The sequence below is a fragment of the Pteropus medius genome, unplaced genomic scaffold, assembly GCF_902729225.1.
Source record: "Pteropus medius unplaced genomic scaffold, Ma_sr-lr_union100, whole genome shotgun sequence".
Taxonomy (NCBI): domain Eukaryota; kingdom Metazoa; phylum Chordata; class Mammalia; order Chiroptera; family Pteropodidae; genus Pteropus; species Pteropus medius.
The window spans coordinates 18,939,881-18,955,489 of record NW_024344378.1 but is presented as its reverse complement, the minus strand read 5'-3'; the positions used below and the strand labels follow the sequence as shown (position 1 = coordinate 18,955,489).

At 42.7% G+C, this 15,609-nt stretch overlaps 1 protein-coding gene across 6 annotated transcripts in view; it reads left to right on the top strand.

Moving 5' to 3' along the window:
* SUFU (SUFU negative regulator of hedgehog signaling) overlaps window positions 1-15,609 on the top strand; it is a 93,031-nt gene that overhangs the window by 43,300 nt on the left and 34,122 nt on the right. For all 6 annotated transcript variants that reach the window (XR_005654684.1, XM_039871350.1, XM_039871349.1 and 3 more), the window contains exons 4-6: window positions 14,030-14,172; window positions 15,099-15,184; window positions 15,446-15,518. Coding sequence is in view for 5 of the 6 variants with exons in the window: in XM_039871350.1 (XP_039727284.1) it covers window positions 14,030-14,172; window positions 15,099-15,184; window positions 15,446-15,518 (302 nt within the window). In the remaining variant the exon portion in view is untranslated. The remainder of the gene's footprint in view (window positions 1-14,029; window positions 14,173-15,098; window positions 15,185-15,445; window positions 15,519-15,609) is intronic.

Here is a 15,609-nt window from a genome sequence, read left to right as displayed (position 1 = left end):
CCGAAACCAGTATATGTATGTAGTAGGATAAAGCAAATAATCAAAGGTTGGAAACCAAAATTTTCAGCATAAGAGAAATAGAAATACAAATATAAAATCTAATAAAAATATATTCTTAAATTTTAACCAGAAATATCAGAATGAACTTGAGATACGTTTTCTGTTTAAAAGTATATATATTTTTTATTTATGTTCATTGTACAAATCTGGAAACAATAACCAATCCATAGCAGTAGGTACTTCTAGATTCAGACTGTGGTCACTATATACCATTTTCCGTAAAAAGAAATGAGAGCCGTTTGGAAAAATGACTGATTCTAGGTCTGGGGCAGAAAAATACACATGATGAGCCTACATCCTTTTATACCAGAAAAAAAGGAAACTACCAAAGATTTTGAGGGCCATGTCAACAGACTCAACAGTGTATTACAGAGACTTCCATCAGCCAAAGGTGGAACAATATAAGTATTAATAACAGCTATAATGAAAAATTAAATATAATAATAACTGTAATGAATTGAAATACAGCAAATATATTAAAATCTATGTCTATGTAATAACATTTTAAAAGGCAGACAAAAAAACCTCTGATCATCTTTAGATAATATGACAATTTAAAAAACTGGCAAATAAAGGAAAAGAACCACACATTTAATCTGCCTTTCCTATATAAATTACCTCAGGGTAACTTTAGAGAAGATTTCCAGCTAAAAAATTATAAAAAAAGAATTAAATCATTACTGTTTTGAGAACCTCCTAATGAAATATTGGGTCTAGGCAATTGTCATTTCAATGGTTACTGACATCATAACTTCTAGTTCTAATATTTGGTATTCATAGGAAACACCTAGGAACAGAGAAACATGCTAAATAATGCCATGTGGATGCAATCAGCAAAATCCAGTCTAGGACAAACAACCTGTTTCCTTCAACAAATAAATTGCAAAAAAAAAGGGGGGAAGGGACCTTTAGATTAAAAAAGACTTTAAAATAAATTAGCCAAAGGCACAGTGTGATACTTGTTTGGATAATAATTTGAACAAACCAAATGTAAAAGACATTTATGGGAAGTCAATATTTGATAATATTAAGAAATTAATGTCAATTTTTTTAAAGATATAATCATGCTTATGGTTTTAAAAAGTCTTATTAGAATTCCATACTTAAATATTTATGGATGAAATGATATAATGTTAGATATTTGCTTTGAGATAATCCAGTGAGGACAGAGTGGGAAGTTGGAGTGGCTGTGGTTCTAGGTGACTCAGGACTGTCCGTGAGTTGATAATTATTGAAGGCAAGCAATGGGTATATGGGAGCTTATTGTATTATTTCCTCTACTTTGGTTTAAAATTCACCTTAATAACAAGTTATTTTTTTTATTTCTTTGTTTCTGAAGCTTAAGCTTCAGGCCAGGAACCAAAAAATATTTTTTCTTTAATGTGCTTTGGAGAATTTTGAAATACAATGCTGTTATGGTGGCCTGGCCAAGCCCTAGTGGATTAAGTGAGAAAGAATTCCTTGGAAACCAGGTTCTCCAGTACTCAGGTCACCTCCATACCATGTGCTTTCCTGTCTCTTGTCTTTCAGTATGGTTGGTGGCTGGGAAGAAGGATTGAGGTTTGTTGGTTTGGTTTGATTGAGTCATCCAGTTTGCTCTGCCACCAGACTGAATCTAGTGACTCACTCGGCAGTGGCTTCTTCCTGAGAGTGTTGGGGTGAAACCCTGAGCTCCACACCAGGCCTGCCATTGAGTGGTCCTGGTTCCAATCTTGGTTACCTTTGAACTCGTAGTCTGGGTGAAGGTGGACACATTTTCTGTCATGAAGACAGCACTTGAGATAAGTATTTCTTTTTTGGCCTTTTTAAACTCCTTACCTAGCTCCAGAAGGTTTCCCTCTTCATATTAATTGGAAACCAGTGTTTTATGGACATAGGGCCACGGCAGAACCAGATTCTTCTCTTGAAAAGTGCCAGAGCCACGTTCTAGCCTCATCATCCACTATCCTGAAGGAATAACAAAGATGCTTATTTTGTCTGCACCTCCCTAGCCAAAAACATAACCCTCTCCAGACTGTGTTCCTTTAGATTTCCAGACTCTTGTGGGGCAAGATGCTCGTACTCTTTGGAATTTAGACAAAATGAGGGCTATGCTAAAGTTCTTTGACTTAGCAATCTTCATAGATACAAGTGCAGCTTTGCTCCAGAGCAAAAGCACGTCAGCTCTGTCCCCGCCCCAACAAAAGGGAATAGCAGGTATATGCAGTATCTTCACCTGGGTCTGTCCCGTTGTAGATGTAGATCTATAGATGTGTTTACCGTTTTGATATTAGACTTTAGATGTTTTAAGGGCAGTGGTTAATTCTGAGTTACAAAGCAGTAAAAATGCTAAAAGTGCTAATAAGAAACAGTGTGCATTTTACAGAAATAGGACTAAGAACAAAAATTGCAAGGGAGAGAAAGGGACTTGTTTTTATGTAACTGACCATAACCACCAAGAGAAGAAAAAAAAGGGGAAAAATTTGAAGTTTGCAACAGGAGGACCAGCATCATTGTCTGGTTAATTTAGGAGAAGGAGGGGGCATTTATTCAAGAACTCAAAAGCTAAGCTGGTGGAAGTGCCACTGGTGACATACTAGATGCAAGCTGAGGATGGCCCTCTAGGTACCTAGGGATCTGTACCACTACCCTCTAAGTGTGATGGCCACCACAGCTGCTAAAGGAGTTCCTGCGGCAGGTCAGGAGTGTCAAAGAGAGGCCCTTCTTTCTACGTACACAAATAATACAAAAATACATTTTTGAGATTTAAAAATTCAGACTCCATAGGAAAAGTTCTCCGTGACCCAGTATCGGGCCCCTCCCTGAAGGGAACCACTTTATCCTTCGGTGTGGGCCCTGGCAACCATCCAGGCTTTTTTCTATGCATTGACCTTCTTCTAGGTACCTGTAGAAATGGGTTGGGTTTTTCTTTTTCCCTTCCGTAAGTGAAACTGTACTGCCCTTCACAATTGGATTTTTCAATTAGCAGGATGTCTTGGAGATCTTTCCATGTCAATATATAAAGATTTACCTAATTTCTACTGCCACCTGTCATTTTGTAGCATGGACAGGCTGTAATTTAACCATACTCCTAGCGATGCACATTTAGACTGTTCCCATTTTCTGCTGTTGCCAACAGTGCACAGATGTCATGAGCATCCTTGTTCATTCCTCCTTGTGAGTGTGTTTTGCTATAGACACTAAGAAGTAGAATGATTAGGTCAAAGGGGATGTACTTTTATGTTAATAGATTCTACCATGTGGCCTGCCAAAGTGACTGTTCTAGGTAACATGTGTCTGGCACTACATGGATTTTCACTGTAGGTTTAACTCTCCTCTTCAGGAAGAAGATGAAAGCATATGCTTGATTTTAAAGCATCAAAGGATCTCTAGACATTTGGGGATGGGGGTAGGGGATGAAATGTATAAAGGAACTGCAAATTTAAAACCTCTTTAGTCACTTTAGCTTTAAAAACAAAGGGGTTTGGGATCTGACCTGCATGTATGTGGAGGCCCTCTGTGCCAACTGAGAGGGAGAGCAGCAAGGGCAAGGTCTGCCCAGTTTTAAGCCTCTGGATAGAAGACTTCCTTCCCATACTGACAGGTGTCTAAACAGATGGAGCAGCTTTAAAAGAAAAGTGAAAAACACCTGCTAGCTTAGGACACAAGGCTCTTGAAATGGTAAGCAAGGACCTATCTTCCTTACAGGAGGGCAGGCCACATAGTGGATGAATGAATAGGATTTGACTGGTGACAGCTATGAGATGTGGTGGGTAAACCCCTGCTGAGCTCTTTGCAGTTAAGGAGTTGAGGTACCCACCCTCACCTCAGAGAGAATGAGGTTGTCCTGCCATGGCCCTGTCTATGTGGACACAAGGTGGTTGGAGGTCTAGGGGAACCACATCAATGATGGGTAGTGAGCCAGTCCTAAAGGCCTGCAGCCCTCAGAGACTCAATTTTGGGTGAAGGTCCCCAGGGGCTCTAGCGGCCTGCCAGCCTCCTACCTCCCCTGCTCTAACCATATTCCAGTTTGTTGAGTTTCTCTATTTATATAAAAAGGTTTAGAGTTCACTATTTGCCTTTATGATTATGGCTTTGAGAGAGAGGAAGGAAGCTGGAGAGCCAGAGGTTTTGAAAAAATACATAGGGAAACAATTTTGAGTCTCCTGACTAGCTTTCTTAATCCTTGGCGATTCCTTTGATTCTAGGCAAAAGCTAGAAGGAATATCCTTTACGTTTCCTTTCAGTTTTGTAAGAAAAAACGTCTCTTCTCACTCTTCTTTATTTAATCAAGTGATGCAGCACATCCATTTCCCTCACAGTGTCTTGCATCCATATTTAGCTAAATTAATATCAGACAGAACAAGTCGAGGGAAGCTCTTTAACTAAACATTCAAATTAACTTTTCAAGTCCTGAAACTACATCCAGAATTTTAGAAAGGTGTGCATGTGGGGAGCGGTTAATTCTTGCTTCTACCACTTGACCAGGTTGGAAAAACTTAACAGCTGGCCCCATCCACACCATCCATCCAGCTTTGAAGAACTTTGTGTGCTAGCCACAGAAGCTCATTAACAAACATGCAGAGAATCCATTTCTCTCCCTTTCTCACACATGGTTTGTTGTTATTTTTTCTTTCTTAAAGAAAGGCTTCTGTCTTGGCCTTTCTTAGCGGTTTGATTTCAAACCCTGCAGTGGGACTGTTGTGCAGTCCTGTTCCTGGGATCACCTTCTCACAAGCATCTTATCTGCTGTGCACGGGTATGGAGAAGAGCAGGGGGGCCAAATTCTGTTGTTTTGGAACCAGTTGAATCCTCTAAATTCCAGAGTACCCCACTCTTATCCTCTCCTTGCAGCACTTAGATGTTAAAGGGGAATTATCCAAGACATTTATTTCTGCTCGTATGTGGTGTGCATACATCATTGCTCTCAACTGCTATTAGATCTCCTAGGGTGGGTCTTCCCTCAGAACTGCTTCAAGGCTCTGAGCTCAGCTCTTAGCTTCGGTTTGGGGATGGGGAGTAGGGGCGGGTAGGCAGGGGAGTGCTCAGTTACAACTTTGTTTGGATCCCTGGATGAAGGAGAGTTGCTATTACCAGGAAAAGGTGAGTGCTGATCTTCCCCAATGGGAAGAAGGCCTGTGGCCTTTCTTTGTGGGTTCTGTCACGTGGAGGCACAGGAGGCCCGGAGGAGGCTCTGGGTTTTATAGTGCATGGACAGTGGGGGTGGTACTCTCTGCACAGCGCCCGAGGTTACACCCTCCCCATAATGAGCATAACATCTCATGGTTGTGTTTAGGGCTCCAGAAAGATAATCTGTGGCAGCGACATCAGGCCGTCCTATATCCTGTGAACTCCTAAAATTTTGTAGGCTCTTCATTTCTGGAAATATACTAAGAAGCAAATAGCCTGGGCATACACATCCTCCCTTCCCCCCAGCTTAGCTTAGAGCAAGGAGAAAGTTCCTGGGCTTTATAAATTAGGATATTATGCGAGGGATCCAGTGGGCAGACTAAGTGGCCCCAATGAGGAGCATCTGGGTTGGGTAGAGGCCAACATGACTGACTGAACTTTACCTCTTCCACTGTTTCAGCCAGATCGGTTCATTTAACAAAACCTCCAGGTCGTCTCCTCCTCTCATTGGGGGTTCGTGAGACTGCCTAAGCCTGTGCAGATGTATGTTCCTGCTCCCATAAACATATTGCAGTTTGTGGGCCTTCAATTGATTTGAAGGGACTCTTCCAATCTCAGGGAAGAGCAGCTCACAGTGGCTGTGATTGGAAGGGACTCTTCCAATCTCAGCTCCACTGAGCAGCTCACAGTGGCTGCAGCAGGAACTTGGGCCTTCTCAGGAAGGAGGGTGGGGATAGGCAGTTGTGTTGGTTTCATCCTGGAACCTCCAGAGACAGGGGGACAGGCTACCTGACCCTTCCCTATCAGTGTTGCTAGTCACGTATTGGGCACATCTGGCATTTTAAAGAACTACTAAGCCCTCCTAGGAACCAGCTCTGTCTTCATATAGGATACTTAAGCCCTGGTTGTCAAAGTGATTTGTGAGTACCAAGAAGGCAAGAAGGATGGAGACCATTTATTGAGAGACTGTGATGGCTACCCCATTGTTCAGAAGTTTGACCTCAAAGTTGACAGACTCCAGTCTGTCAGCCTGCTTTCGGCCACCTCCCACTTTTCTGGTCTCTAACACACCTCTTGCAGACCAGCCACTCACTTGATACCTGGCACAGTTCAGCTGGGGTTCCTGCCCTTGCCCTCCACCCCCAGAAGGCATATACCTATCTCAGAACACTCAAAAGGGCTTTTGGCTTCCAGGCTCCAGCTTTAGCCATGAGAAACCCACTCTTCTGGGCTCCAAAAGATGACATTAATCCATTCTTCTCAGACCGAGCATATTAATTCTGATCACTGGGATGATTGAGTCGGTGGGAGGGGGCGACATTGCTTTCTGAGCTATTGTGTAAAAAACATCACTGGGACTGCACTTTCACACAGAATGGAGACAGTCATTCTCCGGAGTTGGGACAATTTAGAACTCTTGAAGAATATCTTTGTCTCTGGGTGTTTCAAAGGCAGTAATAATTACTTTACAAACAATAGCTGTTTTCTTCTGCAACCCATTTCCCTAGATTTTACTAACATATTTGGCACAGTCAAACTTCAAACCACCATGACTAAAGCTGGATGTTTGGGAGGTGGGGGTAGGGGTAGGGTCAGTTTGAGGGGCCAGTTAGAAATCTGCACACCCATACAGCTCCCCCCACCCCCAACTTTTAAGAGTTCTTGCCAGGGAGTTGTTTGTTAATGGGGAAAGAGACAGAGTAATGAAACCTTCTCACCTAAGCTAGGGCAGAGCTGTACCTAACGGTTTCTGGACTTGTTGCCACCCTCAGTAGTGTTTCACCTCTGGTGAATTTGCCAAATAGGCAGCAACCGAGGGAGGTTTCTCATGATCCTTAGAGGCAGAGCTCAGGGAGGGAGGGAAGGAAATGGAAAGTGAGTGCCCAGGCCTCACCTGAAATGGCCTGCCTTCAGACCCCAGGCAAGCCCCTCTGCTCCATGGTTTGGGTAGGAACCCCAGGGAGTTACATCCTGATTTCTTGGTAAGGATACTTCAGGAAGCCGAAGAGGAGAAGGGGGAGGAAGAAGCTTCTCTAACCACTGGACTAGCAGCTGGGCCTCCAGTGGAGGCACTATTAGCATTTGAAAACTCTGAAGGGGCTGAGAGCTTCCTGGGGTGGGCGCTGGGGCCTGAGCGGAGACTCGCAGTGGCTCCACACAGAATGGGGCTGAGCATCCAGGGTATAAAGACCAGATTGGACTCAAGAATGAGCCCTTTGTGGCTTTGTCCCAGGCTTGAAAACTGTGACCAAGGCTCTTTCGTTGTTAAGAAAGACTGTTTCTTAGCCACAGCAGAGCTAATAAGTCTAGTTCTCCCACCAGGCAGGGCTAGGAAAGAAAGACCCTGCCCTGGTCTGTAAGGTTGTTCGCCTCCTGCTCTCCAGACCTTCCTGTGAGTGGCAGTGCTTTCTCCTCCCCCCACCCCTTAACTCACTAGTACATTTTGCCAAATCTTGATCACACACACTCAGGGTAGTGCGTAGGTCCTAGAGCAGTGACTGGGGCTGTCTCCCTTTCATGCCTTAGGATCTTCCAGTCCCAGCTACCTAAATTGTGTTCCTTCCCAAATTAAGTCTGTACAAAGCACCGTTTGATCATTCTTCATTTAAACTGTTTAGGTTTGCACAGCATTTATTCTAAAATAATTATCGATTCTGGTTAATAAAAAGTCATAGCTCTAAACTTTTTCAGACATTCCCCTGTTTCTAGCCTAAGTCCCTGTGGTGTTTGGGTATATTTCTACAGACCAGACATCAGCTAGACCTGGGCACTGGGGGCTGCGGGCGGGGCGGGGGGGGGGGAGTAGGCGGGGGACGGGGGAACTGGCCCAGTTCTTTCTTAAATCAGGAGTGATAGTGCCACCTACTGGCACTTTCTGTTAGCTACAGGCTCTGTGACCGCTCCTGTTTTCTGATAGAGACTGGGACCTGGGTGGGAGTAGCTGTTCTATATTCCAGTGCAGGAATAGTAACATGCAGCAGTGGACAGCACTGAGTAGGCACACTGTTTCCTGCTTACAGATAAGGAAACAGACTCGGGGTCACAGCTCGTAAGGAGCAGGGGCAGATAAGGAGCAGGGCCTTCCCAGCTGCAGAGTTAACCACAATGCCAGGGTTCGCCAAATCCAACAGGAGATTTAGATGGTAACTGGACAAGGTATTCAATAACATGAATAGTGAGGACTCTGTACCCTCCTCAGTCCTGCTGATTTCATCAGATCGATATGACTCTGAACCTCTAACAGCTCTTTAACCCTTATTCATTTCAACTTTAACAACGTTAGATAAGCAACAGTATCTATTAGAAATTAAAAACATTTTTTTCATTTATTTTGAAGTTATCAAATTATCTTCTACTTTATGGTAAGCAACACTGGTTTTCCCTTTATTTTCCTTATTTAGTGAATTGAAGTTTCCTTTAAAAGTGTTTGTTTAGGTTTTTAAAAAGCGAGTCAATTTTAGGGAGAAAAACACAGGTAGATAATGGTACAGGTGGTACATAGATTTGTTAAAAATCCAGACAGGTGTTATGGATGACTCAGAAGTTTGGGAAATGTTGCACTGTGCCCATCATCACTGACTTGCCCCATGACCTTGGGGAGTCTCGAGGCTCCTTTCCTCATTTGTAGACAATGAAAATGTTGGACTAGGTGATCGTTTAGATCATATAGACCTATAAAATGCTGTGATGTTTGGGCATTATGAGACAGGCTTCTCCCAGACTAGGCTTTTACCCTGAGGAGGTGGTAACAAGGAATCCAGGGCCTTGGCCTTGCTTTACTCAATTTGCCTCCCCCAAATTTCCCCTTTTTACCTGCTTGCTTGCTCTTTTCTTTCTCTTCTTTCCTTCCTTTTCTCCCTCTCTCCCCACTTTCTTTTCTTTCCTTCTTTCCCCTCCTCCTCCCTCCTCCCTCCCTCCTCCCTCCTCCCTCCCTCCCTCCCACTTCCTTCCTTCCTTCCTTCCTTCCTTCCTTCCTTCCTTCCTTCTTTCCTTCCTTTTCTCCCTCCTTCCCTCTCTCCCTTTCTCTCTCTCTTTCATTCATCTGTACTGAGATGTAATTCACATACTGTGTAATTTACAGTTGTGAAGCCATCACCACAATGATCCCTAGAACATTTTCATCCCAAATTCCAATACCAGTCACTCCCCGTTCTCCCCTAACCATCCCAGCCCTAGGCAACTACTAATCTACCTGTCTACATAGATTTGCCTGTTCTGGACCTTCCATATAAATGGAATCACATATGGCCTTTTGTGACTGGCTTATTTCAGGTAGCATGATGTTTTTAAGGTTCATGTTGTAGCATGTATCAGTACTTCATTCATTTTTATTGCCAAATAACATTCCATTGTGTGGATACACCACAGTTTATTTATCTATTCATTAGTTGACGGACATTTGGGTTGTTTCTACCTTCGGACTATTGTGAATAATGTTGCTATGAACATTCCTGTGCAAGTCTGTGTGGACATGTTTTCATTTCTCTTGAGTATATTCCTAGGAGTGGAATTATTGGGTCATATTATTTTGTGTAATCACCAAACTCTTTTCTAAAGCAGCTCTACTATTTTACATTGCCACCAGCAATGTATGAGGGTTCCCAGTTTCTCCTGATCCTACCCAATACTTGTTATTGTCCTTTTTTATTTTAGTTATCCTAATAGGTGTGAAGTGATGGCATCTCATTGTGGTTTTCCTTAATGAGTAATCATGTTGAACATCTTTTAATGTACTTATTGGCTATTTATATACTTTGGAGGAATATTTATTAAAATCCTTTGCCCATTTAAAAATTGTATAACTTTTTATTATTGAGCTGTAAGGCTCTTTATATATTCTGGATACAATATACTTTATATAGTCTGTATACTTATCAGATATATAATTTGCAGATGTTTTCTCCCGTTTTGAGATTTGCCTTTTTATTTTCTTTTTTAATAATTTTAAGTGTACAATTCTGCGGCATTAAGTACATTCACACTGTTGTGCAACCATCACCACCATCCATCTCCAGAACTTTTTACATCTTCTTAAACTGAAACTCTATACCCATTAAACTCTAACTCCCCATTCCCCTCTTTCCTCAGCCCCTGGCAACCACCGTTCTATTTTCTGTCTCAATGAATTTGACTACTCTATGTACCACATATAAGAGGAATTACACAATATTTGTTTTTTTGTGACTAGTTTATTTCTCATAGCATAATGTCTTCAAGGTTCATTGATTTTGTGGCATGTTTCAGAATGTCCTTCCTTTTTAAGGCTGAAAAACAAATACCACATTTTGTTTATCCGTTCATCCATTGATGGACACTTGGGTTGCTTCCCTTTTTTAGCTATTGTGAATAATAACTGCTATGAACATGGGTGTACAAATATGTGTTTGAGTCTGTTTTCAATTCTTTGAGGTATACACTCAGAAGAATTGCTAGATCTTGTGTTTCACTTTTTGAGAAATCACTATATTATTTTCCACAGTGGCTGTACATTTTACATTCCCACCAACAGTGCACAAGGGTTCCAATTTTTTCACATTCTCACCAATACTTTTATTTTCTGGGTTGTTTTTATTTGTTTATAATAGCCATCTCAATTCCATTTTCCTGATAGTACTGTTTGCAGCACAAAAGATTTTAATTCTTTTCCCCTCACTAATTCCTCCCCACCTCCACTTCTACCCCTGACCTATGGATGTTGCCATTTGCCCTTAAGAAGTGGATCTCCGAAGGTGGGGTGTCTCCTCTCACATGCTCGCAGTGTGCACCTGGTGCATGTAAAGCAGTCATGTTAACCACTACACTATGGAGCAACCCCCAGAAGATTTTAATTTTAATGGAGTCAAATTTATATGTCTTTTATTGCTTGTACTTTTGGTCTTCTATCTAGAAAACATCGTGTAATCTAGGGTCAGATTTACTCCTTTGTTTCTTCTAAGAGTTTTATAATTTTAGCAGTTACAGTTAGGCCTATGATTCATTTCAAATTAATTTTTGTTTATGGTATAAGGAAGAGTTCCAACTTGATTCTTTTGTAAATGGATATCCACTTGTTCTAGCACCATTTGCTAAAAAGACTATTTTTTCTTAAATTGAATTATCTTGGTGCACTTGTCGAAAAGTAATTGGCCGTAAATGTGAGGGTTTATTTCTGGGCTCTAAATTCTGTTACATTGATCATATGTCCGTCCTTATGCCAGTGCCACACTGCCTTGATAACAGTAGTTTTTAAATTGGGAAGATTAAGTCTTTTACCTTTGTTCATTTATTTAAAGATTGTTTGGGGTTTTTTGAGTTCCTTGCATTTTCATATGAATTTTAGAATTACCTTGTGAATTTCTGCAAAAAAAAAGGCATCTGGCATTTTGGTAGGGATTGCATTGGATCTGTAGATCAGTTTGGGAAATATTGCCGTCTTAACAGTAGTCTTCTGATCCATGAACATTGGATATCTTTCCATTTATACAGGTCTTCTCTCATTTCTTTCAGCAATGTGTTATAGTTTTCAGAGTATAAGTTTACATTTCTTTTGTTACATGTATTCCTAAGCTTTATAATCTTTTTTATTCTGCTATAAATGGAAGTTTTCTTAATTTTATTTTCAGATTGTTCATTGCTAGTGTATAAAAATACAAGTGATTTTTTGTACATTGCTCTTATACCCTGCAACCTTGCTGAACTTGTTTATCTCAATAGTTTTTTAGTGGATTTCGTAAGGTTTTCTATAGATAAAATCATAGATAAAATCATAGTCCTCTACCAATACAAATAGTTTTAGTTCCTTTTCAGTCTACCCAGATTTTATTTCTTTTCTTTGCCGAGTTGCCCTGATTAGAACTTCTACACTGTTGAGTAGAAGCAGTGAAAGTGAGTATCTCTGTCTTATTTCTGATCTTAGAGGGAAATAATTCAGTGTTTCACCATCAAATATGATGTTAGCTGTAGGTTTTATGCAGATGCCCTTAAACAGATTGGGCAAGTTCCTATCAGTTCCTAGTTTGAGTGTTTTTATCATGAAAGAGTATTGGATATCACCAAATGCTTTTTCTGTGCCTACTGAGATGATCATGTGGGGGTTTTTTGTTTGCTTATTTACCCTTATTCTGATATAGTATATTATATTGATTTTCTTATGTTACACCAACCTTGCATTTCTGGGTTAAATCCCACTTGGACATTATATATGATCCTTTTTATATGTAGCTATGTTCAGTTTGCCTGTATTTTGTTGGGGAATTTTGTGTCTGTATGCATCAAGGATATTGGTCTGTGACTTTCTTTGCTTATAGTGCCTTTGCCTGGTTTTGGTATCAGGGTAATACTGGCTTCATAGAATTAATTGGGAAATTTTACCTCTTTTCTTTTTTTTGGAAAAGTTTGTGAAACATTGGTATTAATTTTTCTCTAGATGTTTGGTAGAATTTACCAGTGAAGCCATCTGGGCTTGGACTTTTTATTGTAGAGGAAGGTTTGAAATACTAATTCAATTTTTTTACTTGTTGCATTGTTTCTAACTTGTAGATAATACAGGCTGCTTATAGACACACACCTGTAAAAGGAGAGGGAATCTGGGAAGAGTGAGTCCAGCAGGAGTTTGCAAATATCGGGGTTTCTAGCTGGCTCTGCTTAGAGCCATGCCCTCTTTGCCCTTTATTATTCCGTGTCTCTTAGAGGAGGAAGTCTTTCTTCTCCCTCCTGAATGAATGCTTTTGAGGTCAGGAACGATAATCTGAGACTGTCTCTTGGACGGAAAAAGTGGTGCATAACTTCACCTGACACAGGAGGAAGTTAGTATTCTGACCAAGACAGGCAAGAGTAGAAGCTCTCTCAGGCCTCCCTGGGAACCTTCAGGCTGAGTGTGTGTGCGTGTGTGTGTGTTTTGCCTTGCCTCGAATAGTGATAAAAAGTGAAGAGGCCTTAGCTGTTGATATTCCCAGATCATATGTGATATACCACAGTGGACTATCATACAGTCATTTCAGAAATGAGGTGGCTTTCTATGTGCTGATGTGAGATGATTCCAGGATACATAATTAAGTGAAATGTGCAAAGTAGTTTGTTGCTATATGTTTTAGAAGAAAAAGAATAGAACTTTTAGACGCATACAGGCTGTTAAATCAGAGTACCCTTGGAAGGACACCTGGATAAAAGTTGAGGTAGTTGAAGACTGCACGTGTTTCTCTTGGACAGCCAAGGCACAGCATCTGTGTTCCCATGGAAATAGCTGCCCCTCCAGGCTGTACGTCTCTGCCAAGGGGTGTGCAGCACAGTTCAAACCTCCATATACTCCAAGCCTGCAGTGTTTCTCATTGAGGAGCTGTTCCCTAAATCCGTCTACCTGGGAGAGACTGCTGAGATATCCAAGGCCCTCCAAGGTTAGATATTCCCTTTCGCACACTGTTTCAGCGGCACAGAAATCCTGGCCTATTTTTCCAAGGTGAAAGTCTTTCACTGCCCTCTAGTCTCCTTGTGGACTTCTGGTCAGGCGGCCCCGCAGTAAATCATTTTATTCTTTCTTGGTAGATCAAATCATGGCTGTTCCCCTACACCCTGAATAAGTGAAGGTGCTGGGGAGGTGGAGCAGATGTTGGAAGGCTTTGGACTTGCTAGGCCAAGTGAGCATGCACACTAGCAGCCTTTTCTTTTCTATTGAAAGCTGGCAGAATGGACCAGCAGGAGTGTGTGATTAGGGGAAAATAGTCACTCTTTGTTCCCATCCACATGAATGCTTCCCCTCCTTCACAGGGTCTACTACCTTGGAAGGCCGTGGAGCTTCCCAGCCTGGGCTTCTCGGACCTCAGGTTGGGTTCCAGGCCTGGACGAAGGGCCTCAAACACTGAGGATCCTCCTGTCTCTCCCACAGAGAACACCTTCTGCAGTGGGGACCACGTGTCTTGGCACAGCCCTTTGGATAACAGTGAGTCAAGGATTCAGCACATGCTTCTCACAGAGGACCCGCAGATGCAACCTGTACAGACACCCTTTGGGGTAGTTACCTTCCTTCAGGTGAGGCACAGGTTGGACATGGGCTTGAGCCTTCCTGGGAGAAAGATACTGGGAAGACAGGAGGGCTTGGGTAGAGAAGTGAATGCAACAGGAAATTTTCTATTTTCTCCCATTTTCTGTTCCCTCTGATGGTTTGTCAGCTCAATTCCAATGGTCTGATCTACTCTGCTGAGATGGGAGAAGGAGGAAGGGGAAGGGGCCATTTGGATAGGAGAGAATAGTTGTAGCTGAGGGGGATAACAGGGAGGGTATTTCTGTGAACTAATTGAGACCCAGGCATCCACAGGCACAGGAGCTCCCAGCAGGAAGGCAGCTTTGGGCTGGACTTGCCACTACCCAAAAGGGATGTGCATCCACCCCAGCTGCACAGGGCTTCCTTGTGATCATGAGGTCTGTGTGAAGTTTAGTTACTTCCCTTGAGATTTACTCAAAGGCTCAGCCCCTGATAAAGAAGGGAGCTTCTCTGCCAGCTGCTGGGGCCCTTTGATCATAGTTCTGAGCTTGGAAGTTCTTAGAATCACCTCTGTTTACATTTCCCATGATCCCAGACTGGGTATGAATGTCTCCCTGGACCTTCACTGCTTCTAAAAGTCATGGGCTGGGAACCCATCCTGAGTTGGCAGGGCTCTGATTTTCTCCTCCACAGTTTAAGGCTAAACTTTGTGTCTTCGGACACCTGACCTATCACAGCAGGGCAAGAATCAGGCCTCAATGCCCCATGTATGGACCCATCCATAATCCTGGCCAGGCAACTGTTCCCTCCTAAAGGAACCTCCCCATTTTGGATGCCCAGCTCCTGAGCACACACAGATCCTACCTGTGGTCCCGCTACTTAAGGTGACACTGACAGCCTATGTGGCTGACCTTCTGGATGGGTAGGAGGAATGGCCATTAACGCATAATGGAATCTTGTTCCTGGATCTCAGATTGTTGGTGTCTGCACTGAGGAGCTCCATGCAGCCCAGCAGTGGAATGGGCAGGGCATCCTGGAGCTGCTGCGGACGGTGCCTGTGTGAGTAAACCCCTCCCTATGAGGTGGGTGCCTGGCTTTCCAGGCCTGGGGGTGGCAGTCCCTCCCTCCCCCACACTTGGGTTTCCCTTACATTGCCGTTTAGGCACTGGTTTTTCACAGAAGGATTTCCTGGCAACTCACTCCCTGATGGCCCACCACTAACCACTCCCCTGTGTTCTGGCCTTGGGGCAGCAAACTGGGCAGGCTAGAGGCCCAGCCCAGACCCTCAATTACCATCCTGTTCCCTTTCTTTGTCCACAGCGCTGGTGGCCCCTGGCTGATAACTGACATGCGGAGGGGAGAGACCATATTTGAGATTGATCCACACCTGCAAGTATGTCTTAAGTGAGGAAAACCTTTCTAGCACACTGTGCCTAGGCCTCTTCCAAATACCATTGGCTTTCATCCTGGGAAAACGGAGGAGC